This window comes from Sapajus apella, unplaced genomic scaffold (assembly GCF_009761245.1).
Source record: "Sapajus apella isolate SASKATOON/1434 unplaced genomic scaffold, GSC_monkey_1.0 scaffold2, whole genome shotgun sequence".
Lineage (NCBI taxonomy): Eukaryota > Metazoa > Chordata > Mammalia > Primates > Cebidae > Sapajus > Sapajus apella.
This window is the reverse complement of record NW_022436942.1, coordinates 19,664,524-19,691,063: the sequence shown is the minus strand read 5'-3', so window position 1 is coordinate 19,691,063 and position 26,540 is coordinate 19,664,524. Positions and strand designations below refer to the sequence as shown.

Below are 26,540 nucleotides of genomic sequence, written 5' to 3'. Positions count from 1 at the left end.
TCCCCTCCCAGCCCTTGATCTCTTAATTGCTTCCCTTTTTCCTCGAAGTTACGTTTTTCCCACTCTAATTCATCTCCCTGCAGTTCAGGCATCTTCTCCTCTGACCTTTCAAGCCTCTTGTTCACATCCCACACAGATGAGGGGGATTATCTGCTTATTTCACACCCAAGGGAGAGAGCCCCAGGAAAAAGTCAGAGCCAGGATTAGAGCCAAGAGCCAGAGCCCGATGCTGCTGCTCAGTGAGACAGGGGAGATGCAAAATCAAAGCCAGAGCCAACTGTCAGCCCAGCGTTTGCAAAGGGTGCAGTGTTTGAATGTTTGCAGGGTGCTTTGGCGTCGAGCAATCCATCTGGTTTTCATCACCATGACTATGTAAGTAGGAAATATTCCCATTTTCCAGATGAGAAAACAGGCCCAGAAGGTTCAGTCATTTGCTCTAGTACATATGGCTACTAACCAGTGAAGAACAGCCTCAAATCCAGTTTGTCTCACCCGAGATCTCCCACTCTTTTTACTGCACTGACATAAACTTTGATCTGTGAGGGAACTGTTAACTGTGCCAGAGGGAATGGGTGGCCCATCTCTCCAAGAGACTTGAAGATTTGGAATCTGCTACTCTTCTACATCTTGGGATTGGGAGAGAACTGTATTTTTATATTGTATTTACTACAAAAACAATCTGTTCAACAAGGCTTTCCCCAATCACCCTACTTAAAATTATCACCACCCCAAAACTCCATATATCTCACTCCAGTTTTTTCCTTCATGAACTTATTACATCCACCATGCTAAGTATTTCACTTATTGTCTCTCTACCCTCACTCCCAACCAGAAATATAAGTGTCATGGTGGTAAGAATTTTTGTCTGTTTTGTTTGCCATTTTATCCCCCATTTTATGTTTAACATATAATAGGTGCTCAATAAAAATATATTTACAAGCCTGGGCATAGTGGCTCATGCTTATATTCCCAGCACTTTGGGAGGCTAAGGTGGGAGAATTGCTTGAAGCCAGGAGTTCTAGAACCAGCCTGAGCAACATAGCAAGCAAGACCCCATCTCTACAAAAAAAATTTTTTTTTCCTTCTTTTTTTATTAAAAAAAAATTTTTTTTTTTAAAGACTGAGTTTCACCACGTTGGTCAGGCTGGTCTTGAACTCCCGACCTCAGGTGATCCACCCACCTTGGCATCCAAAGTGCTTGGATTACAGGCATGAGCCACCACGCCCAGCCCAAAAAATTTTTAAAAATTAGCCAGGGGGCCGGACGCGGTGGCTCAAGCCTGTAATCCCAGCACTTTGGGAGGCCGAGGCGGGTGGATCACGAGGTCAAGAGATCGAGACCATCCTGGTCAACACGGTGAAACCCCGTCTCTACTAAAACTGTAAAAAATTAGCTGGGCATGGTGGTGCGTGCCTGTAATCCCAGCGACTCAGGAGGCTGGGGCAGGAGAATTGCCTGAACCCGGGAGGCGGAGGTTGCGGTGAGCCGAGATCGCGCCATTGCACTCCAGCCTGGGTAACAAGAGCGAAGCTCCGTCCCAAAAAAAAAAAAAAAAATTAAAAAAAAAAAAAATTAGCCAGGGATGGTGGCATATGCCTGTAGTCCCAGCTACACCAGAGGCTGATGCAGGAGGATCACTTGAGCCCAGGAGGTCAAGGCTGCAGTGAGCTATAATTGCATTACTGCACTTCAGCCTGGGCAACAAAGTTAAGACTCTCTCTTAAAAAAAGAAAATGTTTACAAAATGAACAAGGAAGCCACAGCCAGGTTTCTTGTATCACAGTCCAAAACATGGATCCACCATGGAACTTCTCAAGTGCTGCTCAGGTCCTGAAATGTTTGTCTCCCACCCCACCCACCCTGGAACTTAGACTGTACTGACAGAAGTCACTGTGGCTACATAGGGCCCCATGTTCATCGCAGAGTGAGGACAGCAGCTGGGTCTCAAGGCCTCTTTATTACGTGAGATGCTAATGGGGCCTCATCAAAAGCTTCTCATTACCCAGCTAATTACAGTGCTGTGTGGGTAAAGAGCATGGGCCAGGACCCAGGGTTGGGAGCATTTGGTAGGATGAGGAGAGAAGTGAGAAGCTGTTTACATGCAAATGGCATGACTGGTTCATTCCTGTGAGAAGCCCAAGTGCTGTTGCTAATTGGATCCATCCATCTCCCTTCTCCTCCTCTCCTAACCCCACCAGTCTGGGGCTGCAGTCCCAAGCTAGGCAGCCTGGAGGAAGTTGGATATGCAAGAGGAGGAGGTGTTAAGCCAAGAGCTGAGGACCAAAAGCCTCCTGGGTCCAATCTCTGCATTCATCCCTGCTCCCAACCCCTGGCACCAGGGAAGCAGTGCTTCAGCAAAGGTCCACCATAAATAATGTCCTTTGATGATGCACCATCTCACAGAGGATGGCAGGAGCCGAGGATGGGGGGTGGGAGGCAAGGGGATGGCAGGGAGAGCTGATCACCCCTTGATCTCTGGGATTAGCAAAGACTTGAAAGAGCTAATGCTAGGCTATGTTGGAGAGGTGATAAGGGAGGGAGGTACTGGAGGGTTAGGACAGCCTGGGTTTCATTTTGCCTAAAGATCATATGGAAATGACATGCAAAGTGGATGTTGCAGCTATAGAGACCCCAAGTGTCTTTTCTTGAATACCCACCCTTTATTTGAGCCACATCTCAGATGATATCCATGGCCTAGAGGAGCAGGGTATTTGGAGTCCAGGGTCCTTAGCAACTCCTCCCCTGCCACTTCCCCTCTTTGCTGCTAGGATGGGTTAGGGGTGAGGCCAGGAAGAGGTGTGTACAGTTGTGCTGTGATGAGACACGTTAGTCAGCAATTGACTAAGGGCCAGAGGTGGAAGTAGACCCTCTAGCTTGTGCACACGAAATGGCCTGAATATATCCACCACATGCACAACCTGTGGACTCTCAAAATCCCAGAGGGGTACTGGCAAGGGGAGGGCAGGGCAGGGCTAGGGTCAACGTGACACTGGGTGGAGATACCAATGAAGAGTGGAAGGATGACAGCATTCTACATCCTGCCATGTCCTGAAGCCAGGAGACAGCTGGAGAAAAACCCACAGACCAAGGAACAAGAGGCCCTCAGAGCCTAGGGAAGAAATGGACTAAGCCAGGAGGACTGAGCTAGAGCTGGTTTAAACTGTGAGATGCCAGAATGGCTCCTCATGGGGTTAGGGGAATCCAGGATGGCTTGCGCCCCTCAGAGGCTGAAACAACCCAGACTCAGAGTGCGGAACTGGCCGCCGAAGGGAGAGGGCTGGAAGAGAAGGGGCAGGGCTGGGAAGGGAGGACTGGCAGCAGAACTCCAGCTTCTTCCACAGTGATGGAGCCAATTCCAACCCTGCAACACAGGTGGGGAAACTGAGTCCCTATTGGTTTCAGAGGATGAAAATACACACTCCTGGGCTCCAGGCAAGAGAGGGAGGCACAGGAAACAGGAGGACAAAGGGAGAGATGGAAGAGTAAAGGAGAAGGGAAGTGCCCACCCTTCCTTGAACTCCAGTCCATCCACATGATGGACACAGTGAGAACAGGAGTCAGATGTGGGGCCCTAGCCCTTCTCCTCTCCCACCACCACCCCCCAGCCCAGGGAACCGAGAGTGCCTTCAGCCCTGCAAAGAGAAATGCAGGATAGAGAGCAGCAGCTGCATGTTCTGAAATTGCTTCTGAAAATGACCAGACACTTCACTGGGAAAGTGACGACAATTTGGGCCCTGGGAGCAGGAGATGAGACAGAGAGCGGGGGCGATCAGGCACAGGTCACCACCCCCCTCTCAGCCAGACAGGCTCTTCTTGGCCTGATTCTGAGAAGTCAAGGATAGGGGGAGTTGTTGGGGGTGGAAGAAGGCTGGCCAGAGCCTAAGCTGCTCCTATTCTGAACAGAGCTGCCCTCCTCCCAAACAAGGCAGGCTCTAGCCCCTCACCCGCCTGAAAACAGATGACTCCCCAGGTCCTATCTCAGCTCAGAGCAGGGTGTGCCAGAAGCAAGTGCCTTGTGCTCAGAGCAGATTAATCTGCAGGAAGGAAGAGAAGTTAATCAGGTCTCCTTCACCAGCATGATTGCCAGGGGCCGTGAGCTGCCTGCAGATGGAAGTCAGGTGGAGGGAGACCCCAGCCTCAAGGCACAGTGAGCTCAGGGAAAGAATTGGGAAGAGGTGGGCAAGGTAGAGATCTCGAGAGGGGGAAGAGACAGCCAGAGACAAAGGCAGCCCCTGGTAAGCTCCCACAGACCACGGATCTAAATTTTACTGTGAATATATGAGCATCTTGTTCCCCAAAGGTAGAGGCCAGGATGGTGAGAGGCTGAGATGAGACAGAATCTATGAGAAAATAGATATGAGGGGGAGTAGAAAAATATTTAAAGCATTTTACAAAATATTACATATTAATATTAGTCAGAGCCCACAGAAACAGGGACAATGAGATGGTGTGAGATCGTTGGAGGGTGAGAAAAAGATAATGACAATGATGCAGAAAAAAACAAAGGAAGAGGAGAGGAAAGGGCCAGTTCACTGGCATGGGAGGGTCTTGATGAGGGAGCCCCCCAGTGAAGTGCCACGGGCTGCAGGCCCCAGCTGTGGGACAGTGCCAAACAAATAACCCGCAAGATAGCCGTTGGCAGCAGTTTGGCCATGGGTGTGTGGGAAGGAAGGGGGTGCCATGGAGGCTGGTGTGATGCAGCCCTGTGCTGTGTGTGGGAGTAGAAGGGTGATGGTGTTCCCAGCTACAGGGGACCCTGCATTCCCCCGAGCCCCCAGCATACATGAGCCCTCTAGCCTTGGGCCGCTGTTCAGGCTAAATCGCCAAAGGATCCCAGTTTCTGCCAAGACAGGGATGCTCACTTCTTCCCTCCAGGGACACACTTAATGAATCAGTCCACTGGCCACCTGCGACCTGAGCCCCATCCTTAACTCTCCCCACAGCCCCCCACCCCCTCAGTCTCTCCAAACCCCCGCAGAGCTCAGCCGGTCAAGGAGCCTGAAGACAATTTCCCTTCTTTTCTTTTCTTATTACCTCACTACCTGGCTCCAAGAAGCTTGAGGAGGAACAAGGGCATGGGGGGCAGGGGTCTAAGTATACCTGGGTGAAAAGATATGGGGAACAAGGACCCACCCACCCTGACCAAACCTTACCAAGGCACATGTTTTATTAGTGGGCAGAGAGGCTGAGGGTGGCAGGAAGCTACTTTTGGAGGAGAGAACTAGAAGGGTTTGGGACAAGGGTCCTCTTCAAGGTAGTTTAATCCCCAAGCTGTGCCCCACGATCAGAGGGGTTAGACAGAGATCTCCCCACACAGGAGGGCAGAGGAGGGTTAGTGCTGGCCAGGAGGAAGCAGCTGCCGTCTCTGCATGGTGCCCCTCCTCACGGCACAGTCACCTCCAGGGAATGACTCCCTTTCTTTTTGCAGCGTAGCTTGCTGTTGTCACCACCTGCAGGGCCCTGGATGACCCTGACAGCCACACTGTTCTCCTTGAACCTCACTGAGAACCTGGAGAGGGAACAGAAAAACCAAATCTAGTGCCAATCCCTTTACCTGACTCCTGCATTTCCATGATAGCTCCCCCATCATGCAAGTCAGAGGACTTGAGGCCCCAGAGAACCTGGGTTAGGGGCCTGAGAAACACCTCCAAGCCCTGCCCTGCCCTGCCCTACATGCTTCGCTTTCTGATCCTGGTCACAATGACCATCAGCCTGGCCATCTGCCCTAAGCCACCCCTCACCCCAACTCATGGCCTCACTTCTCAGTCACGGTGACTGCAAGCTGCCTCTGCGTGGCATCCAGCACAGCCCGGTACATTCTGGTCAGCAGTTCAATCACATGCTCGCTGACCAGCAGCAAGTCCCCATTGGAGCCCACAGATGACATCTTAGAAAGAGGGAAACATAGCAGGGAAGGGATTCATTTTTTCTCTCCAGGAGCAGCCTGAGGGATGGCAATGGCCCAAAGTGAAAGGTCTGGTCCCCATCACCTCTGGCCTGCCCCAGCCCTGGGATGCGTACCACCTTCTCCAGTCCAAGGCCTGCCCCACCTGACTCTGATACCTCACTCAGATGCAAGCTAAAGAGCCCATCCTTGAGGCTGGTGACTGACACCCCAGCCACATTGTCCAGCCCAATGACAGTTTTGGCCTGGGACTTCTTGGTGTCTGTGAGAATCACATGGCCCTTGGTCAGGAGGAGAATCCGAGAAGAAGTCTAGGGACAGAATAGGAAAGGGTGAGGAAAGGCAGGACTATTGCCCCCACCCCACCCGGCAGGGCACACACACAGCCTGCTATCCGCTTTCCAGCTGCTGGCCCATAGTTCTGCAGAGGAGTTCAGCCCACAGGCCCTTTACCTTGCCATTGCCACGATTGACCTTCGTCACAGCCTCTGCCATCAGAACAGGGCCTTCCTCCCCACCTTTAAGCTTCTGCAGTTTGGGGTTCCCTTGCAGTCCAATGTAGTCACCACAGAATGGAATGGGGACACTGAGAACACATGGGAGGTGTGCAGTGGAAACAAGGCCCCACAAGGCCTCTCCCCCACCTCCAGAGCTCCCATCCTAGTCCTCCCGTGCCCTTCCCCACGTCCATGTATCCTCTGTCAGTGCTCCACAGAGCACAGTCCAGGACCAAGACATCAGCACCACCTGGGGACTCGTTAGAAAGGCGAATTTTGGGCCCCATCCCAAGACCTGCTGGATCAGAGACTCTGAGGAGGGGCACAGCGCCTGGGGATGACAATCCTGCCAGGTGATTCTGAGGCAGACTCAAGTTTGAGAACCACTGTCTGATGGAACTGGCTGTGCAGGGTCCGGGAGGTCCTCACCTCTGGGGATATGAAGCCTTCTTGCCCTTGAACAGTTCACTGGCACAGAGCTTTTCCCTCAGGATCTCTACCTGCTTCGGGGACAGCTGATCCCGGAACCTCTTGCACTGTGAGGAAGGAGGGACAGGAGCTAAAATCATAGAGTGGGAGGGCAGGCTGTGGAGGGAAGTAAGAAACATGGACTAGAAGACACCAGGAGAGGAGAGAGATCAAGAAAAGAGGACAGGCACTAAACACCTCAGGGAGAAGCGGGGGCTGCAGGACCATCGAGGCAGTGATGGTTGCACAACAAATGAATGTCGCTCATGTCACTAAACTGTACACTTAAACACGGTTAAAATGGTAAACTGTATGTTACATAGATTTTACCACAATTTTTTAAATGGGAAAAACATAGAAGAGGGGGGCAAAAGAGGAAAATCATCGGGAAGAAAAAAAAAAAAGACGAAATGAGAGGAGGGGTTCCTGGGCTCCACTTGCCTTCCACTGGTAGAAGAGCTGCCGCAGCTCCTGATTTGCTGTGCTAAAGCACTTGTAGGGGGTGGCTGGCCACGTCTTGTCCAAGACGTTTGTGGATGGCAAATTGTTCTTCAGCCCCAGTAGGAATTTCTGTACCTGCGTTGGGAGCAGGGGGATTGGGAGTGGAGTGATCAGAAGAAACACTTCCTAACAGGCAAACTGGCACCCAGATCCTGCTACTTCAAAGGAGGATGTTAACCCACAGTGAGAAGCAAGGGGTGCTGCTGAAGAGATGAAAAGGAGTCACCTCTTAGATCTTTTTCAGCATTAGGTGTAGGCTTGAGGCTGGGAGTTAAGAGCATGAATAGGAGACTGGAGGGAGAGAAGGATTAGTTCCAACCAGAGACCTGCTACCCAGGGCAGTGTCGTAAGAGGAACCAATATGAAAGCTGGTCTCATTGTTTTACCCCTGTAGCTTTCTATTCCCTCTGTTCACAATTGCCTACAAGGTGGCAGCTACTGTGTCAGCTGTTGGCTAGGTACCAAATTTCCCCTCCTCTCACATCAGTCAAGTCCAAACATGTCAGCCTCCATTCAAAGGAAGAAGGAGCAAATGAAGGAGCAAAGGAGGAAGAGCAAATGAAGGTTCAGGGAGGCAATGAAGAGGCCCAGAGCTTCAGAGCCCCCATTCCTCTCTTGAGCTGAGGGATCCAGACCCTTGAACTACAAAGAAGTGCTGCAAGCAAATGTATCTCATGTCTGAATGCACAATAGTCAGGGCCCTAACCACAGTAAAATATTCAATCAGTGGCGGTCAGTTACAATTTGCTCCAGCCTCTGTCCAAGATCCCATGCTCTTCCTCCTTCTCTCTGGCCTTTCCCAAGGTTTCACTGGAAATGATTCTCTCTCCCTGGTTTCCTCCATGACATTTAGAGCCCAGCCTCATGTCACAGGACCCCTGCATTCCCCGGGCACACCACCCAGACAGGACTCTTTCCCATGCCCCTCCCCAGCCCAAGCATGATGACTGTGTGCTTTGGCTCCCGCTGCTCTCTTGACTCAACTCTGCCAACCTGAGAGACCAACTCAAAGCCATCCCTGATTCGCCAGGCCCTGGATTGCTGCCTCCTTCCTTTGAAGCTCCCCAGCACTTTGCCTACACTTGTCTTTGTACTATAGTTATTTGCATGTAAAACATCTCCCTCTCCTAGATACTGAGTTGTTACAAGGCAGGATTCCAGGTCTCACTCCAGCCTAGGTGACAGCAAGACTCCATCTCAAAAACAAAACAAAAAGCTGCCAGGCATGGGGGCTCATGCCTGTAATCCCAGCACTTTGGGAGGCCGAGGCAGCTGGATCTCCTGAGGTCAGGATTTCAAGACCAACCTGACCAACATGGAGAAACCCCATCTCTACTAAAAATACAAAAGTAGCCAGGCGTGGTGGCGCGTGCCTGTAATCCCAGCTACTCGGGAGGCTGAGGCAGGAGAGTCACTTGAACCCAGGAGGAGGAGGTTGTGGTGAGCAGAGATCACGTCATTGCACTCCAGCGTGGGCAACAAGAGCAAAACTCCATCTTTATATATTTAAAAAAAAAAGAAAAAAGAAAAATCGTGACCAGAATCACTTGAGCAGGAAGAGAGAGGATCAGAGAGTTGGTCGGTACAGATCATGATGTGCCTTGTAGGCTATGGTAAGGAGTGAAATGGAACACCATTGGAGAGTTTATGCAGAATAGTAGCATAATATGATGTAAATTTCTTAAATTCAATACAGCTTATTTATTATTTTGAAAGCTTTTAAACTTACAGAAAAGTTGGAAAAATTGATATAATTAACATCTGTATACTGTATGTCCCTCATTTAAATTCACCAACTGATAATGTTAACACCTTGCGCTGTGTGTTCTAACACATACACACATATATGTGCATATAAATACATGCATACACACATTTACACAAATCCTTGTTACCCTACCATCCTAAAGTAGGTTATAGATATCATGACATTTTACCCTAAAATGTCAGCATGCCTCTCCCAAGAACTGGGACATTCTCTTACACAATCGTAACTCTGTTACCACACCTAAGAAAATCAGCAGGTTAAAAAATTAAATCGAAAGAGGCAGAACACACAGTAAATTGCTGTAACTGCAGGAAATATCCAAGCTCACTGTAGCTTCAGACTATGGGTCTGGTAGGTTTGGTCCATGGGATCTGGGCCTGGAAAGGCCTCCAATCACCCTGGAGTCCCCAGTCCCTGGTCTGATTTTATTTATTAATAATTCAACAAATATGTCTAAGCATCTGTCATAATCCTCTTTGTTCCAATTAGTGTGGAGTTCTGAAGGCTTTCTTCTTTTTATTGTTTTTTTCTAGATCTAGAATGTTCTGTCTTTCCCTATGCAGCCCTCCTGCCCCCAGGTCTGCCTAGAGCCATGGGTTGCCCAAGCATCTATTGGGTGGGGGTGGTCTTAGGCAGTGTTTAAAAACTATAGAGTCAAATAGTTTGTATCCATCCCAGCTTTACCACTTATAGCTGTGGAACCCCTGGCAAGTTACTTAACCTCTCTGAGGCTTGGCTTTTTAACTATAAAATGGGAGAAAGAAAAGAGCCTACCTCACAGGGTTGTTGAAAGTATTAGAGTTAATGCATGCAAAGAGCTTAATGCATAGTAGGTGTGCAACAGATAATGGGTAAGGCCAGGTGCAGTGGCTCACGCCTGTAATCCCAGCACTTTGGGAGGCCAAGATAAGCAGATCGCCTGAGCGATCTCAAACTCCCAGGAGTTTGAGACCAGCCTGGGAACCATGGTGAAACCCCATCTCTACCAAAAATAGAAAAAATTAGCTGGGCGTGGTGGCATGTGCCTGTGGTTTCAGCTACTAGAGAGGCTGAGATCATGCTTCCTGCATTTCAGCCTGGGCGACAGAACAAGATTCCACTCCAAAAAAAAAAAAAAAAAAAAAAACAGGCTGGGTGTGGTGGCTCACACCTGTAATCCCAGCACTTAGGGTGGCCAAGATAGGCAGATCACTTGAGGTCAGGAATTCAAGACCAGCCTGGCCAACATGGTGAAACTCTGTCTCTACTAAAAATACAAAAATTAGCTGGGCATGGTGGTGCGTGCCTGTAATCCCAGCTCAGGAGGCTGAGGCAGGAGAATCGCTTGAACCCAGGAGGTAGAGGCTGCAGTGAGCCGAGATCATGCCTTGCACTCCAGCCTTGGTGACAAGAGTGATAGTAAATAAATAAACAAATAAGAATAAAACAAAAGATAATGGGTACTGTCATTAGCTACAGTCAAGGCAATTGCAAACTGGAATTGTCAGAAACACTGGGGGGGATCAGTGCCCAGTGGCTGCAGGCTTCTGTGGGGGTGTGATTTATTGAGACCCTGGTCTAAACCCAGCAGCTTCTGGGTTGACATTTAGTAGCTGCCTGACAATATACAGGTAAAAGAAAAGCAGGAAGAAGAGCAGTCAGGAGATAAGAGCAAAATCAGACTACAAGTCTCAGGTGTGTAGCAAGAAGCATGTATGGTGGGAAGGCAGATGCTCTAGCACCAGCACAAGAGGCGACCAGGCAACTAAAGAGACCTGGAAGATGGAACTTCCCTGGGGAGGGGAAGAAGACGAGCAAATGAAGGCTCAGGAAGGCAAAAAAGAGGCCAGGAGCTTCAGAGCACCCATTCCTGTCTTGAGCTGGGGGATCCAGATTCTCGAACAACAAAGAGCGGCTGCAAGCAAATGTGTCTCATGTCTGAATGAGCACAGTCAGGGTCCTAACTATGGTCAAAAGCCCAATCAGTGGAGGTCAGTTACAATTTGCTCCAGCCTCAGTCCAAGACCCTATGCTCTTCCTCCTTCTTTCTGGTCTTTCCTGGGGTTTCACTGGAAGTGCTTCTCCCTCCCTGGTTTCCTCCCTGACACTTCTCAGAAGCACCATTACTATCTGACTGATATCTCGAGAAGTTACTCTTCTCTGGCTCTGTTTCTCTCCCCCTGGGAATTGCCTGTAAGTTTGATTGTGTAGGCCTTCCAGGTGGGTCTTCCCACCCAACCTGACTCAAATCCTCCAGAATTAGGATAGGTCCTCCCTAAGATTTACTTTCTGACTTGTCCACAATAGTTTCAGAGGAAGTAGAAGGAAGACATAATTCCCCCACCTTCACCCCAAACCTAAAATGGATCTTGGGAGGTTGGGCTAGTGTGTGGATCACTCTACTCTTCAATGAGGCTTAGCCTCTTCAACTGTTGTTAAACATCCAGCTCCAGGCTCTTCACAAGCCTATTTGTCCACAGACCAGATGATGGGTGTGCTGAGACCTCTTCCTGCCATAAGGTCACCTGCAGTGTGCACTCATGCCAAACTGCTATCTGATTCTTCCCCTGAGTCCAAGGCGCTGGGACCTGCTCCCTGCAGGTAGCTGCCCATCCCCTCTTCTCCTAGGACTTAAGTACATGCAGACTGAGGAAACTCTTGCAGGAAAGCTTTGGGTTGCCTCTTCTCAAACCCATCTCCCAAATCTGTATCTCCCTGCTTCACCCCCAACATCCACCCTAACCCCTACCACTTACCATGCTCTTATAGATGAAATCTGCCAAGGTGAGGGCAGCCTGTGACCGGAAATATTTGCGATAATTCTTTCGGGCCTGGCAGAAAAGTACAAGAAAAGGGCCAAAGTAAAGATAGATTCTAAAAGAGGTTCTACTATTTTTCAACCACACAAAGAACAGAGGAAGACAAAGAGCTGAGATTGTAACTGGAGAGAGGAAATAGACAAGTTGGCAGTGAGGACACTTAGAGCAGAAGGCAAAGTTCTGCTGCCAAGTTAGGCATCTACACACCCAGACACCTACACAGGTCTCCCCTACAGGCCTCTCACTCCCAGGCACCCACCCATACATGGACGGGCTGATACACAGAGGTATGGCCTGGGTGCAGGTAGGACTAGCTCTCTGCTGCTGTAGCCAGAGGGTGGCACAATCCAGGAGGAACAATGTGAGGAAACCCCTCTTCCACTCTCCATTACCTTCCACCCTCTCACAAAAGCCTGGATCAACAACACGGATGCCTTTATCTTCCCATAGCGTTTCTTTTGCTGTAGAAAACATGGGAGTTGTTAGAAAAACAGCACCTCCTGAGCCACCTCCCACCCTCCCTATTAGAGTGAACAGGGTGGGACTTTGGGGGTGACTATACCATGTTTCCTCGAAACCAAGAGGAGATGAGGATCTGACTCTTTCGCATCAGCTGGTAATGGGTGCGGCAGCGCCAGCCTCGGTAAATCTTCTGTATGAGTGTGGCCAGCTGCTGGAGTCTCAGGCGCCTCTGCTCTTCGAGGTAGAAAAGCTGTGGAGGGGTGGAAGGGTGGGACAGAGAGACTGGCCCAGAGGAACAGTGCTTTCCTCTCCTGTACCCCAACAGTACTGAGGCTTCCCAACAAGGCCTTATTTGATCATTCCTTTGTCTTCTTAGTTCATTCATTTATTCGTTTAGTAAACAAGTATCTACTGAACTCTAACTCTGTAGCAGGCACTGAGCTAGATGTTGGGAAATCAGACACGAGTAGCACATCACCTCAACCCTCAAGAGTTGTGCCTCAGGCAGAGGCACTTAGAGCCATGCAGCATGGAGCTCCCCAGGTTCAGGGCAGTTTAGGAACCCAAGAGTTCAGTTTCCAGGGATAAGGTTCCTGCAGACAGGAAGCTTCCCATCCTCTATCCATTCCACGTTATACATGCTCCCTCCCCCTCCAGCCTTTCTCAGGTGGGCTCTCACTCTTCCACCTTCCATCCTCACCAAATGCAAGTGCATTTTCTAACTCACAGTCCTGGGGCTTCTAATGAAGATCTTTGTCTTGCCAAAGGCCAGCTCCCCTGACGATATGCTCAGCTCCCCCAGGACCTTCTCAGCACCTTCCCTATGGAAGCAAATGATGGAGAGCTGCAGAGGGGTACCTCAGGAGAGAGTCTTCTTCCACCTTTCCCCTAATCCTTTCAGCCTCCAAGAAGTGATCATTCAATTTATTCCTTCAAGTATCCATTCACCCAGCTTCAACAGATGTGCATGACACCTCCAGGTCTCTTCCCCCAGGTCTCTTCCTGCACTGCCCTTTCCTGATGCCCGTCTCCCCACGGGGGCTTACCGGTCTCCCCCATTCCAGCGAGGCCAGGTGCTCCGGCTCAGCAATCGGTATCTTTCCAGGAAGGGCCCATAACCCTGGCGGTAGGCATAGCCTGCCCGTCGCACCCGCACATTCTCCAACAGTCCTAGGTACTGAGCCTGAGTTGCCACCAGGTCTGAAGAGAACTGACCTCGCTGCTGATGCTCATTGGGCTTTATGCACCTGGGTGGGAGGCGGGGTAAGGTACAGGCTTCAGGAGCTGACACCACTTCCAGTGTAGCCCATCCTATACCCCTGTGCTTCATACAGTCTACTTCGTTGAAAATTTTCAAAGAAAGTAGACACATTGGCCTCCCCAGTTTCACTCACTTCTAAGTATTCCCTACTGAATCTGATGCTCTCCTCCTATGGGACTCTCAGCTCCTTATCTGGCTGTTTTCTGTGAGGAAAGGACTTCTAATATCCTTATTCCAGAGGTACCTCCACACACACATGTTCTACAGCACATGGACCCTGCACATGCCATCACATATGCAGCATGTTCCCCTGCATGCCAGCATGTCACCTGATGTAGTTGGGGTTCTTGGAATACAGATTCTTCATAAGGATGGCCACAGAACTCTTGAACTGGGCCCCAGCAGTCGGGGGTCGTTTGAGAGATGCCTGCTTAGGATTGCCTTCAGGAAACAAGGACCGAATGAGGGGGTGCTGGGCCTTCCACATGGCCTGTGACAGGTCTCGGAAGAGTAGGTCATTATTCTTGTCAATAAAGCTGGTCACGTTGTATGTCACCTGTAAAGGAGCAGTTATTGGTTTGGAGACCTCACAACCTTGTCCTAGCACTTGGCCCTCCCAGTCTCATTGTGAAGTATTCCAGACTCTCACTTTCCCCAGGTTCCTCCCCTATTGCCTTCAGCCTGGGCCTGGGCCCTTAATCTCTGCCCTCCGGCCCTGTTATTTCACCTTGCCCGCATAGTGGCAGATGCGGAAGCAGCTGAGGCCCATGGTGTGGTCATACTGACGCTGGGCATTCTGGGTGACTTTGCTCTCATAGTGGCTGTGCTTAGAGAAGAGCTGGTTCAGCTTTGCTAGGAAAGTCGAGTCACTGACCACCCCAGGCCGCAGGCACTCCTCATCCAACATGGCCAGGATACCTCGCTGATTCTGGGCCGGGGAAACAAAAGAAACCCAACCTAAATCTGGTCTCCCAAGATGTCCACGTTCTCATTGCTGCCCCTTCTTCCCCCTTCTCATTTTCTGCCCTCTTTACTGTGCTTACCAAGTGGGGAATCAGGAAGAGACAGGGGAAGGATGTTCAGACAGTCTGGAAGGGCAAGTCCCACAGATAAGAGAAAGATAACTCACATGCTCAATGAGATTGCAAATGATGCCATTATCAAAATAGTCCACCTTTGTCCATGGTATGCCCTGGTCGGGAGAGACAACAAATTACAGGGAACTGGTCCAAGACAAATCTCCAGAGACCTCACCAGATCCAGCCTTTCACCCACCCAACAAAGGACATCAGAAAGCCCCATAGTTCACAGGGGTCTTTGGTATGATTTCTATTTTGTCTCCATCCCTCCAAGGTTGGTGGAGAATTTGTGGGGTGGGTAGACAGACACACGGAAGGAACTGGAGCGGCTGTGAGAGAGTGAGACAGTGCAGAGATCCCTGTAGGTGGTGTGGGGTGGAGACGAAAGTGTAAAATGCTGAGTGAAGATTAGGATAGAGATTTCCGATGTGGGAGTGGGGAAGGATACATGTGTATGTGGAACAGTGGCCACACTACTCTGTGTTCTATAAAACCACAGCACATGAGTGAGAGTTTATTATCAAACAACAGGGCTAATGGGTTACATTTTCGAAGATCTATATCAGTGATTCTCAAACTTGAGTGTGCATCACAATCACCTGAGGGGCTATGAAAATACAGATTGCTGGGTCCCACTCCCTAAGTTTCTGATTCAACAGGTCTGGGATATAGGCCTGGAATGTGTATTTCCAACATGTTTCCAGGTGGTTTTGATGCTGCTGGTCTAGGGCTACCCTTTAGGAACCACCTTATCTACTCTAGACTTTGAGACAAAATAATTTTTTGAAAAGCAAGAATGGTACAAAAGCAGAAGACACAAAGATAATCGTTCTCTACTTTGGGGACCTGCTGGGCATCAGGCCCACAGATAGGATAGCTCCTAATCCCACCCAAGGGCCAGATGCCCCAGGCTGAGACATTCTCAGGTATGGCTGGGAAGCATAGGTCTTTCTTTCCTCCCTCTATCACAGATCTTTACAGAAAACAGAATTAAATTAAGTTGCCCTCCCACTTCATCCCCAAAATACCTTCCCTAACCAGTTAAAGGAATTATGATATCCTTAAAATACTATATAAAAGCATCCTTACATACTGATATGGAAATATCTTGTTACGTGATGACAACAAAGTACAGAACAGAGTGTATTTACTGCCATTTGTATAGATTTTGTGGAAAAATATATTTATAAATTTGCTTGCATATGTGTAAGAGACTTCTGAAAGGAGGCCCATGTTGGTTGCCTCTGGGTAGGGAGGGGAACTAGGAGTCTAGGGGCAGAAGTAGGAGGAAACCTTTCCTTATATACTTTCTAAGCTTTTTGAATTTTGAAGCATGGGAATGTATTATGTATTTGATCATTTAAACTGTTAAAATTAAAACACACAAAACAAATTAAAAAACTGTTTCACACATTGTGACCACATTGCCTGAAATTCTGTTACAACTGATTCCTGAGAGCTCACAAGGGAACATCCCTGGGAGGGTTTTGATGCGTGAGACTCAGCCATTAACACTTTGAAGGGAATGAGCTCAATCAGAGAGCTTTTCTAACACCTGCCCATAGATATTGGAGCCATGGGGCACTTCTGGTGAGGAAGTCTGGGATCATGGTGTTACAAGAAGGGACAGCAATAGTAGCTAGGTCCTGGGGGAGACCAAGGGCTCTGAGATGTTAGAGAAGGGAACAGAAAGAGATGTGGTTGGGCCAAGCCCAGGAGAAATGTCCTTTCTATATTTGGCTCACAGTCTGCCATAGGCCAAGCACAGCTGTCATTTCCTTCTTGTCAGGACTTTCTACACATGCACCCTTTAATCAATGTGCCCCTACCTTGCCTGGCCTGGAATGGTAGGCCACAGAAAGGGAGAGCAGAGGATTAGGGCTATTTGGTAATGCTGGAATGATCTACTTTTTTTTTTTTAAGAGACGGGGTTTCACCATGTTGGCCAGGCTGGTCTTGAACTCCTGACCTCTGGTGATCCGCCTGCCTCGGCCTCCCAAAGTGCTGGGATTACAGGCGTGAGCCACCGCACCCGGCCAAACTTTTTTTTCTTTTTAAATGAATGAGAGGTTCTTATGTTGCCCATGTTGGCTTTGAACACATAGCCTCGCCTCCTCAAGCACCAGGACAACTGGCCCGAGCCACCGCGGCTCCTTGGAATGATCTACTATGCAAGGGCAACGTTTTGTCCTCTGTGTTCCCATCTAGGGATGACTTAGAAGAAATTGTGAACAAGGAGAAAAGAAGCTCTGGCATATGCCTAGAAGTTGTTTAAGAGGGGGAAGTAGAAAAGACTTAGTTTACTTCTCTCTTATATTCCTCTTGCTCTTCTTTCAGGGTCATCTCTATGAACACTTGCTGCAGCTTCTCATTGCAGTAGTTGATCACGAATTGCTCAAAGCTGTTATCCTGAGAGAGGGTGCACAGGTTAGAGAGCTCACTCCAAGACACTCTCTCCCTCTCAGCCCTACCTCCCCTCCCTCACAACCTCCCCCCACCTCCCCGCCATGAGCCTCTAAACCTATGGGAGCAGGGTGCTGAAGTGAGGTGCTCTCACCTCTAATATCTCAAAACCGTAGATATCAAGGACTCCCATTACCTTCTTCTGTTCCCCGATGCCCACCTGAGGAGGAGGGAAAGATAAATCTGAAAACAGGCCCCCTCTGCACACCAGGAAAGGTCCTTCTGGAGCAGATGGGGTTGGAGTATGGGGCAAACAGAATTAGCAAGAGCTTTGCCAAACTGGAAAGGAACTGTTGTGATTTTACTCTCCTTCCTCCACGCACTAGAGGACAAGCAAAGAGGGAGGAAAGGAGGAAAAGGAAGATACAGATAGATTCCAGGAGGGTGCTCCCATGGTACCAGCTAGAAAGACATTAAAACCTCTCAGGACAATAACCATCTCTTATATTTGTAGAGCATTCTATAAAAGAGTCTATGTGTTTATTTAAGGCTTATCGTAAACTTATGAGGTATTAGTATTCCCATTTTACAGATGAAAAAGTCGAATTTTAGAAGGATAGGTACTTACCCAAGCCTAGACTTAAATCCCTTCTTATGCTACTACCTTTCAGTACTAGCTTCTAAATAGACAGCACTTCCTTGAGGGTAATTTGTTAATAACAGCTTTACTGAATATAATTCCCATACCACGTACAATTCAGTGGCTTTTTAGTACATTTGAAAGGTTCTACAACCATCACTACTACCTAATTTCAGAGCATTTTCATCACCCCCTAAAGGAACTCCTATACCCATTATTAGTCACTCCCTATACTCCTCTCCCCTCAGCCCTTGGCAGTCATTGACCTACTTCCCATCTCTATGAATTTGCCTATTCTGGACATTTCATATAAATGGAATCAAACAAAATGTGGCCTTTTGTGACTAGCTTCTTTCACTCAGCATAATGTTTTCAAGGCTCATCAATCTTGAAGCATGTATCAGTACTTCATTATTCATTATTTTTGTGGCCAAATAACATTCTTTTGTACAGATATACCACATTTTGTTTATCTCTTCATCAGCGGATGGTTATATAGGCTGTTTCTACTTTTTGGCTGTTACAAATAAGGCTTCTATGAACATTTGTGTACAAATTTTAGTGAGGACATCTAATTTCAGTCCTCTTGGATATATACCTAGGAGTGGGAATTGTGGAATCGTATGGTAACTATTTACATAATTTATCTGATCCTCATTAAACCCTATGAAGCAGGTAGGCATGCACTAGTGTTTCTTAAATATTTTTTATTTACTTTTTTTCATAAAATATAGAGTTGGGGTCTCACTATATTGCCCAGGCTGACCTTGAACTACTGAGCTCAAGCAATCCTTCCACCCAAGCCTCCCAAAGTCCTGTTACAGGCATGGGCCACTACACCCAGCACATTAGTGTTTCTTAATGGGCATTTCCAAATCAGGGGACTGAGTGCCAGAATCTTTGTGAAACTGAAAGTCCACATGACTGGTTAGTAGATGATGGATCCAGATTGTCTAACTCAAAAGTCAGTGATGCTTCTATGACAACACACCGTTGGAAGGAACTGTACGCTCCCTGTCATCTTCCCTACGCTGCTCATCTCAGAAACCAAGGTTTGGGCAAGTAGGTGAGGCAGACAGGAGAGCATTGAGAGAGGAGTGGGCACTTGCCTTGATGTTCTCATTGATTCGATTCACTATCCAGTTGAAGAGGCGGCTGTAGATGTTCTTAGCCAGGGCGTCCCGAGCATACTGAGCCTGTGGATGAGGCCCAGCTGGTTAGGGTGCCATTACAGAACAGAGTCAAAACAGACCCCTCCACTCCACTGAGCCCCTTACCTGCATGACATTCAATGCAGTGACCACCTTTTCCTTGGCTGTTTCCATGGTCCTTGAGCACAAAGCTCTCTTTAGTTCCTCTGAACTCAAGCCCACCAGCTCCCCAATCTCCTGAACACCTGAGGTAATGAGAAAGTACAGCATGTCCTTAGAGGCAGCTTTCTCTCAGGGGAGGGACCACAATCTGATAAGTGAAACTGCCTGAGAAACAGGTATCCCAGGGTCTCACTGGAGAAGTCATTGCAGCCAACCCAAAACATGGCCCTTGGAGGAATCTCAGGGAGTTAGGGGGCAGGAAAAAGGGGATCTGGGCACTTTGCATGCATCATCTACTTTAACATGAGAATGTCCTGAATTAGGTGTCATTACCCCCATTCTGCAAAAGAATCAACTCAGACTCAGAGAATTTCCAGACCTAGGTCTATCAAATTTCAAAACCTCATTCCAATATGTTTCATTGGGAGTTCTCAATGAGTCTGTTTAGCAGAGAATTCAGGAGTGGGCTGAGTGGGGCTGCATCAGGGTGAAGTCAATTATGCTAGACATGGTAGAAGGACACGACTCGAAGTAGGAGATTCAAGGCCTGGGTTGGGGCTCCAGCAGGGTAGGGTGCAGACCTCTCCCATCACAGATGCCACTTGCTGGTATCCCATTGGCCTGGAACTCATCAGCCACCATCACGTTCCCCAACTTTAGCACCAGGGCTGTCACTTCTAGCACTTGTCGAATCTCCTCCTCCGAGAACCCAATCACTGCCATTGCACTCTTAGGCAGAAAACAGGAATCAAAACCTGAACTGTTGGTGCCAGTCCAATGAGAATCGAGGATGACTTAAGGGCCCAAGCCTGCCCCGCCCTGGGTACCCACCTGTACAGCACTGAAGCTGGAGGCGTCGTCCATGCCATCGACTCTTGATGTCTCCTGGTTCAGATAGGCATAGCCAGTTGTATCCCGCTCAAGCTTCAGGGCCTCTGGGAGGGCCAGTGTTGGGGAAGAGGGTTAGTACCCAGGCTCTCTGGAGCCCTACAGCCTTGATACCTCACAGCCCTTGCCCTGATGGATTCATTCATTTATTCAAAGGAGCAATTTTTGTTTGGGGTTCTTCCCCTGCCTCCTTTGTTTTGGGGTCATTAATTCTTATAATGATAGACTAATTTTTTGTTGTTGAGACAGGGTCTCACTCTATCACCCAGGCTAGAGTACAGTGGTGCAATCTTGGCTCACTACAAGCTTCACCTCCCAGGTTCAAGTGATTCTGATGCCTCAGCCTCCTGAGTAGCTGGGACTACAGGTGCATGCCACCATGCCTGGCTAATTTTGGTATTTTTAGTAGAGGCAGGGTTTTGCCATGTTGGCCAGGCCGGTCTCAACTCCTGGACTCAAGCAATTTGTCCACCTAGCCTCCCAAAGTGCCGTGATTACAGGTGTGAGCCACTGCACTCTGCTTAATATACTAAATTTTTAAGTGCACTTTTAAGTAGCGTTTAGGGTTTTGACACTCATACTGATTAGGTTTTCCCCCAACTTTTATGAAACAAAAGCCTGTTTAACTCTTCTCCCCACCCTCGGGGTTCTAAACAATAACAAATAAGCAACCCCTCCATCCTATGCAAGTGCCTCTAGAGGGTGATGGTAAGGGGAGAAAGGTAAGCTTATATCTCCTGCCTGCCCCTAGCCTCAACTCTTGGCCTGGGTTGCTCATTCACTGTTTGAACACTGAATACCAATAAAGGCAGATAGGATGTTCCCTGACCCTGAAACCTCTTCTAAAAAGTTTTCTCTGATGCTGAGGGCCTGAGCCAAGTGGCTCTCTTGCGTTCCCCACTGGTGAATCTCTATCCCAGCCCATATCATACGGATTAGGTTATGTTTTTCTGTCTCTCCCATAAATGAGCAACTTATGTGTTGGGACTGTTTCTCATCTCCATATTCTGTGTGCCTGTCTGGTAGACAGGAACTTTTCTCTTTTTAATAAATGAATCAAGTGAATGATCAAAGCTGTTTCCCTAGGATGGAAAGGATTGGGTTAATCATGGAGTTTGAGGGTTGTCAATTATCTGGTATGCAAATGATCTGAGAATCAGGGAGTATCTCTCAAACCTTATTCTAATGGAAGCTCCCCCTGGCACACAAATTCTGAAACAAGAGCCTGCTAAGGAGGGGCATCTGGAGGGAGAATGAGTCAGAAAGTGTGGAGATGATGACACCTGGGAGATTTCATCCAGAGTTGATTTAAACCAATAGTGACAGAACCAACCAGAACAAGACACTAATGCCTGTGATGCAGACAAGTTGAACACTACCAAAACTATTAAGCTAGAAATGAGCATGAGATCTGCAGCGGTTCCTGGGGATCATAGAGATCTCCAAGAGTGGAAAAGGAGATAGCACAGGTCCAGCATAGAATCACCATAAACCAAAGAGACATTCTTGGGAGCCAGACATCCATGGTGCTCACAGCCAGAGGGGAGACTGGGAGGCAAACTCTAGTAGGGCTTAAAGTCCACCAGACCCTCCAGTGATGTCCACCCAGAGCCACTTCAGGCCAGTCCGGCATCCAGGCTTCGATGGACTCTTCCCTAGGCCAAGGCAAGGGGCTCTAGGCCTTCTGCTCTTACAGTCACTTGCACAGGCCTGATGGCCCCGATCACACAATATTATAATGGATCTGCTCACATACCTGTTACCCCTAAAAGACTATAAGTTCTTCAAGGACAGGGTTATGTCTTACTCAACTCTGTTTCCCTAGAGGCTAGCATAATACTTGATCATAGTAGGTACTCAAGAGATGTTGAATGGATGAAAAGAAAATCAGGAACAGGGTCCTAGGTGAGGCAGATGTAGACCCAGGACAGCTTCAACTGGAGCTCACTGGAAGTTCCTGAACACTTACAACATCCTGCCTGATTACCTGCTTTAATTAAATCCCCTTAAATTGAAGGTAGAAAGGAAAGTAGATGGAAACAAGTGTTTCATATTTGAAGCCAGCTCAGTGAAAGCAGAACCCAGGCAGGAAACAGGAGTAAGAACAGTGAAAAGGCAAGAAGCCATATCCCTGGCAATAAAACCCAGAAAAGGAAGAGAACAGGCGGTTAAAGGAATTTGTTCCCAACGAGTGGGTGAGGCTCAGAGTGGGAAATGCAGCAAGGAAAATCTGGGAGGCTCAAGGGAAGAGGGCTTCAGGGGCTCAGAGGAAACAGGGGTTCTGGGACTGAATGGAGGTTGGGGACTTTGCCATGTGTCACTCATGAGGACACTTTCCCCATGCAAGAACATACTCAGCAGCTGTGCATCTGCTCCAGCCAGCAGCTGATAGAAGATGTGGAAGTTCCTTTCTCCTTTGAGCTGCTTCACCACTCGGGATTTCTCAAGCAGATCTGGCAGATAATTAGAAAACATACTGAGGGCCAGGGAGATACCGAGGCTTCCCTCCAATTCTGCCCCCATTGCCAACATTACTAGTGGTTGGGAAGTCTCCTTGATGTCTAACATTCTGCCTTTCTACAGGGACAGATTAGCAGGAAGGGCTACCCGAGGCAGGTGGAAGATAGGTAAGTGGAATGGGAAGACACGTACAGTTTGTGATGACACCACCAAGGGGGGATCCCTTGAAGTCAAATTCAATATCCATGTATTTTCCCTTCAGAGAGAGACCAGAGAGAGAGACTTAGCTTCTTCCTCTTCTTACCACCCTGCCCAGGAGGGGTCTGTGCTACATTCCTCCCTCTCAAGCCCCCATCTCCTCTCCTCCCAGGTGGGGAGACATTTACTCACAAATCGGGAGGAATTGTTGTTGCGAATGGTCTTGGCATTGCCAAAAGCTGCAGAGGTGAGGAGGGGAGAAGTGAAACTCTAGAGAAGGGAAAGGAGGAAGGGCTTCCAGTCCTCTTGCCAATAGGTTTTTGGGGGCTGAACAAGAGCAGTGATTTTGCAGCACTGGAAAAGAGGGCCTAGGGCTGAGTGATTCTGAGGGCTAGGTGGAGGGTGGAGAGGCCAGAGACCAGAATTCTCACCCTCCAGCACTGGGTTAGACTGCAGCAGCTGCTCCTTCACAGAGTTCACCTGCTCTCCTTTCCCACAGACGGCGGCCACGTAAGACATCACCAGCTTGCTGGCCTCTGTGCAGGAGAAACACTTGTGGGTCCCAACCCAGGACCAGCCCATAGCCCCGCCTCCTTAACTTCCCTCACTCCAGTGCCTCACCACCCCTTGGAGTCAGAAAAAGTGGGAAGGAAGTTCTGCAGAGTGGAGGGTCAGGTCTAGGACTGGCTTAGAAAGAGACAAAGAAGCAGTTCCAGAGGTGACTCCAGGTGTTCCCCCAGCCAGGGGCCTCACCAGTCTTCCCCGATCCACTCTCGCCTGTGATGAGGATACACTGGTCTTGGTCTCTGTCCCTCAGTGACTGGTATGCCACATTTGCCAATGCGTAGCTTGTGGGGAGGAAGTGGACAATGACTGTTGTGGAGCCAGTTCAAGACACCATCTTTCACTCAATCTCCAGCACGCACGTTCACCCACTCTCTCTACTTGGAGCAGACTGTACAAGATGTGACAGGGCTTGGAAGGGACCTCCAGAAGGTCAGGGAAGGAAGGGAAAGCTGGAGAAGCCCCTTCAGGGGAAGGGACAGAGGAAATTAGGATGCCTCAGGGTCAAAAAGCTGGCGCCCTGTCGGCCTTCCCTTGGTCTACTCACATATGGGGCTTCAGCTCATAGAAAGTACAGTCTTGATATTTGGCAATGTACTCCGGCCCATAGATGGGAAGCTGTTGATAGGGATTCACTGAGATCACCACATTCCCAATGTAGGTCTGGAGCCAGGAAGAAGGTGAAGGGAATCAGCTGGGGGGTAAGGCAGGAGCCTGTGACCCCTCCAGCCACAAATCCACAGCCATAGACACCCATATGACACTCACATAAATCTCCTTGTTTTCATAGCGAAGCTGAAGATTCTTGAGCAGTGACTCCTCCACCAGGGGTTCCAGGAGGACAAGATCCTCCACTCCCACAGAACCTTCCAGGAGAGGCATGTCCAGAGGGGCCACTGATCCTGGGGATGAGGAGCACAGTTTGCTGATGTCAACTCAGCCTTAGGGGCCAGTAACTGAGGGGAGGATGGCAGAAGGACCAAAAGAGCCTTCCTTTCTTCCTGCCCTGGCCCTAAAGAAAGCCCCCAATCTAGGAGAGGCCTCTGGACCAGCCCAAGCTAACTAAGGGAGGCTGAAATTCTCAGCAGGACGTGGGGGGATCGCTTGCTACTTGGGTTAGAGTTAGTGGGGGTGGGGCAGAGGTGGGACAGGAACACCTGCCTCTGATCACCAGGGGAAGCCAAGCACCGAGTGGGCTACAGCTGGGGAAGCAGAGTTGTAACTGAAGGAGAGAGGGCTGAGGAGGAAAGCGTAAGCAAAGATTCGTGCTGCCACCAGGTACAGAAAGCCCTCTCTCTCCTGCACTGGACCCTGGCCAGGGTCCAGACTCCCTATCTGCCCCAGTGCTTCTTCTCAATGCCTTACCTCTCACAGCCCCTATTAAAGACACCCAACCTACCCATACCCATTTCAGAACTTGTTCCAAAGATCCCTCCTCCCCTGTCATTGCTACAGTGAGTTTCATTTTTAAAATGGGAACTGGACAAGGCAGAATTATAGAGGACAGAGGCAGGAGTTCCTCCGTTTAAGACACTGGAATTTCCCAAAGAAAATGAAAGTGAGGTTTGCTTCCCCAACAAACAAGCAGTTGTCAAGACCTCTGGATGTGCTACAGATCTGTCTCTATTTTTCCATCTCCAGCTTTTACACCCACTCCTGTAACCTTCTGGCATGGACTCTGTCCCAGAGGGACACACCCAGCTTCTTGGTGGGAGTGGGCAAGAAGGAACAGAGTTGGAGCTGCAGGGAGGGTGGCAGGGCTTGGCCCCCACGCAGCAGGCACATGGCAGGTGTCCCCTAGGGAGGAAACCCGGCCCTTCTCAGTCTTTCCTGTGAGACTGAGTAGGCAGAATGGCTGGGTACAGAACAGAATTATTAGTACAATGGTCAATGCCACTCCCTAACAGGAATGAAAGAGACACATCCTCCTATGCTATTGCATCTCTGAACCTGGGTGGGGGCAGGCAGAAAGCAGGAATGGAAGTGGGGCAAGAAGGGGCACAGGCTTCCTTCTCCCTTCACTTGGCTTTCCCCAAGCTCTAGGAAAAGAGGGTGCTTGTCACTTCCCAGAAGGACACACCTGAGGAAGCAATAAGAATACCAATAATAGCAGTCTCTAGGAATCATGCAACATTTACCACAAGCTGGGCGGGGCTCTAAGCACTGTACATACACAAATTCATTTAGTGCTTACAATATCCCCACGAAGTACATACTATTCTTGTATTTTCTAGATTTTACAAAAAGCCAAGTCTTTTAACTAATTTGGGAGGGAAGGGTGAGAAGCAGAAGGTGGATTGGGAATCGGCAGCTTCTTTGGATTTGGATTTGAAGGGAGCAGGAATGTGACTGGTTGAGGGTGGGGAAGGGAAAAAGGCAACAGGCATCAGATGGAGCACCCCAAAGTGTTAAAGAGACACAGTGACAGGTTAATTAATGCAGGACTCACCCAACACAGGAACGAGGGTGTAACTTCACTGTCTTTTGAAGAATGGTGGATGAAATCTCAATTTGACAGGAATGGGGCATAGGAATTCCAGCCCCAAGGATGGAGAGGTGGCTTAATGGGAGCTGTCCATGGTTCAGGGAAGCCAGGAAAGAGGCTGCCCTCCTCTTGCCAGTGTCCACTCTTCTGATTTTCCCGTTTGCTGCCTCTTCCAACCCAGGCTCCCTGTGCCAGCCAAACCAGGAGAGGCCAGAGATGGCTGCTCAGCACAAAGTCCAGGCTGTTCCTGCTGAGGGTGTGGCTCACTTAACCCCTCACAGGCCTGAAGCCCCAGAGGGAGACACCCAAGCTTGCTCTAGGTAGGAAGGGGTATCTGCCTGGCTTTAGCTGAGAGGCTTAACTAAAGGAAGATTCTTGCTCTATTGTCTCCCAAATTTGGAAATGAAAGCTGGAATAAGGGAACTTACAGCCAAGGAAAAGATTTCCCAAATAGAAGTCAGGAATTTTGTCAAAGACAGGTAGGGCCAAGTACGGTTGCTCATGCCTATACCCCCAGCACTTTCAGAGGCCAAAGCGGGAGGATCACTTGAACCCAGGAGGTCGAGACCAGCCTGGGCAACATGGCGAGAAACTGTCTCTACAAGAGTGTCTTCCTAGCAAAAAAAAAAAAAAGTACCTCCCTTAAATCTACTTTCCCTATCTTATTGGAAGTCAGGTGTGTTAATGAGATTACTTGGAGAGCTAACCAGACAAAATCCCCAAATTCTTCTCCATTTTCCTTCCCCCAGGTATCAGGCCCCATCATAGAGACTAAGTGATTAATAATAATACCTCACACATGTATAGATGTCCCAGTTTCATTGAACTCCCCCCGTATTGCCTCACTGA

At 48.9% G+C, this 26,540-nt stretch overlaps 1 protein-coding gene across 4 annotated transcripts; it reads right to left on the bottom strand.

The window, feature by feature from the left end:
* Window positions 1-5,153: 5,153 nt before the first annotated feature.
* Window positions 5,154-26,156, bottom strand: MYO1A (myosin IA). 4 transcript variants are annotated; one of them, XM_032290099.1, is made up of 28 exons: window positions 25,656-26,156; window positions 23,975-24,108; window positions 23,754-23,869; window positions 23,396-23,490; window positions 23,074-23,178; window positions 22,835-22,881; window positions 22,637-22,700; window positions 22,339-22,437; window positions 19,928-20,031; window positions 19,678-19,825; window positions 19,061-19,179; window positions 18,893-18,979; window positions 17,298-17,363; window positions 17,045-17,149; window positions 14,791-14,853; window positions 14,389-14,589; window positions 13,991-14,217; window positions 13,447-13,647; window positions 13,128-13,221; window positions 12,501-12,650; window positions 12,331-12,399; window positions 11,876-11,950; window positions 7,313-7,447; window positions 6,833-6,939; window positions 6,360-6,492; window positions 6,065-6,217; window positions 5,761-5,888; window positions 5,154-5,510 (listed from the first exon to the last, which is right to left on the bottom strand). In XM_032290099.1, the coding sequence occupies exons 2-28, from the start codon at window positions 24,086-24,088 to the stop codon at window positions 5,384-5,386; spliced, it is 3,132 nt and encodes a 1,043-aa protein (XP_032145990.1). In that variant the 5' UTR covers window positions 24,089-24,108; window positions 25,656-26,156; the 3' UTR covers window positions 5,154-5,383. The 4 variants fall into 4 exon arrangements, with proteins under 4 accessions (XP_032145990.1, XP_032145998.1, XP_032146007.1 ...); XM_032290107.1 differs by lacking the exon at window positions 14,389-14,589; XM_032290116.1 differs by lacking the exons at window positions 22,339-22,437; window positions 22,637-22,700; window positions 22,835-22,881 and having other exon boundaries at window positions 25,656-26,155.
* Between the last annotated feature and the right edge of the window lie 384 nt (window positions 26,157-26,540).

Bases quoted from the DNA above. Each gene is read 5' to 3' on its own strand.
- MYO1A (XM_032290099.1), bottom strand. From the start codon at position 24,088: ATGCCTCTCCTGGAAGGTTCTGTGGGAGTGGAGGATCTTGTCCTCCTG. The intron at 19,180-19,677 runs GTCTGCACCCTA...TCATTACCTCAG, and splicing joins TGGCATCTGTGATGGGAGAG to GTGTTCAGGAGATTGGGGAG. The intron at 12,400-12,500 runs GTATAGTCACCC...TGTTTTCTACAG, and splicing joins CTTGGTTTCGAGGAAACATG to CAAAAGAAACGCTATGGGAA.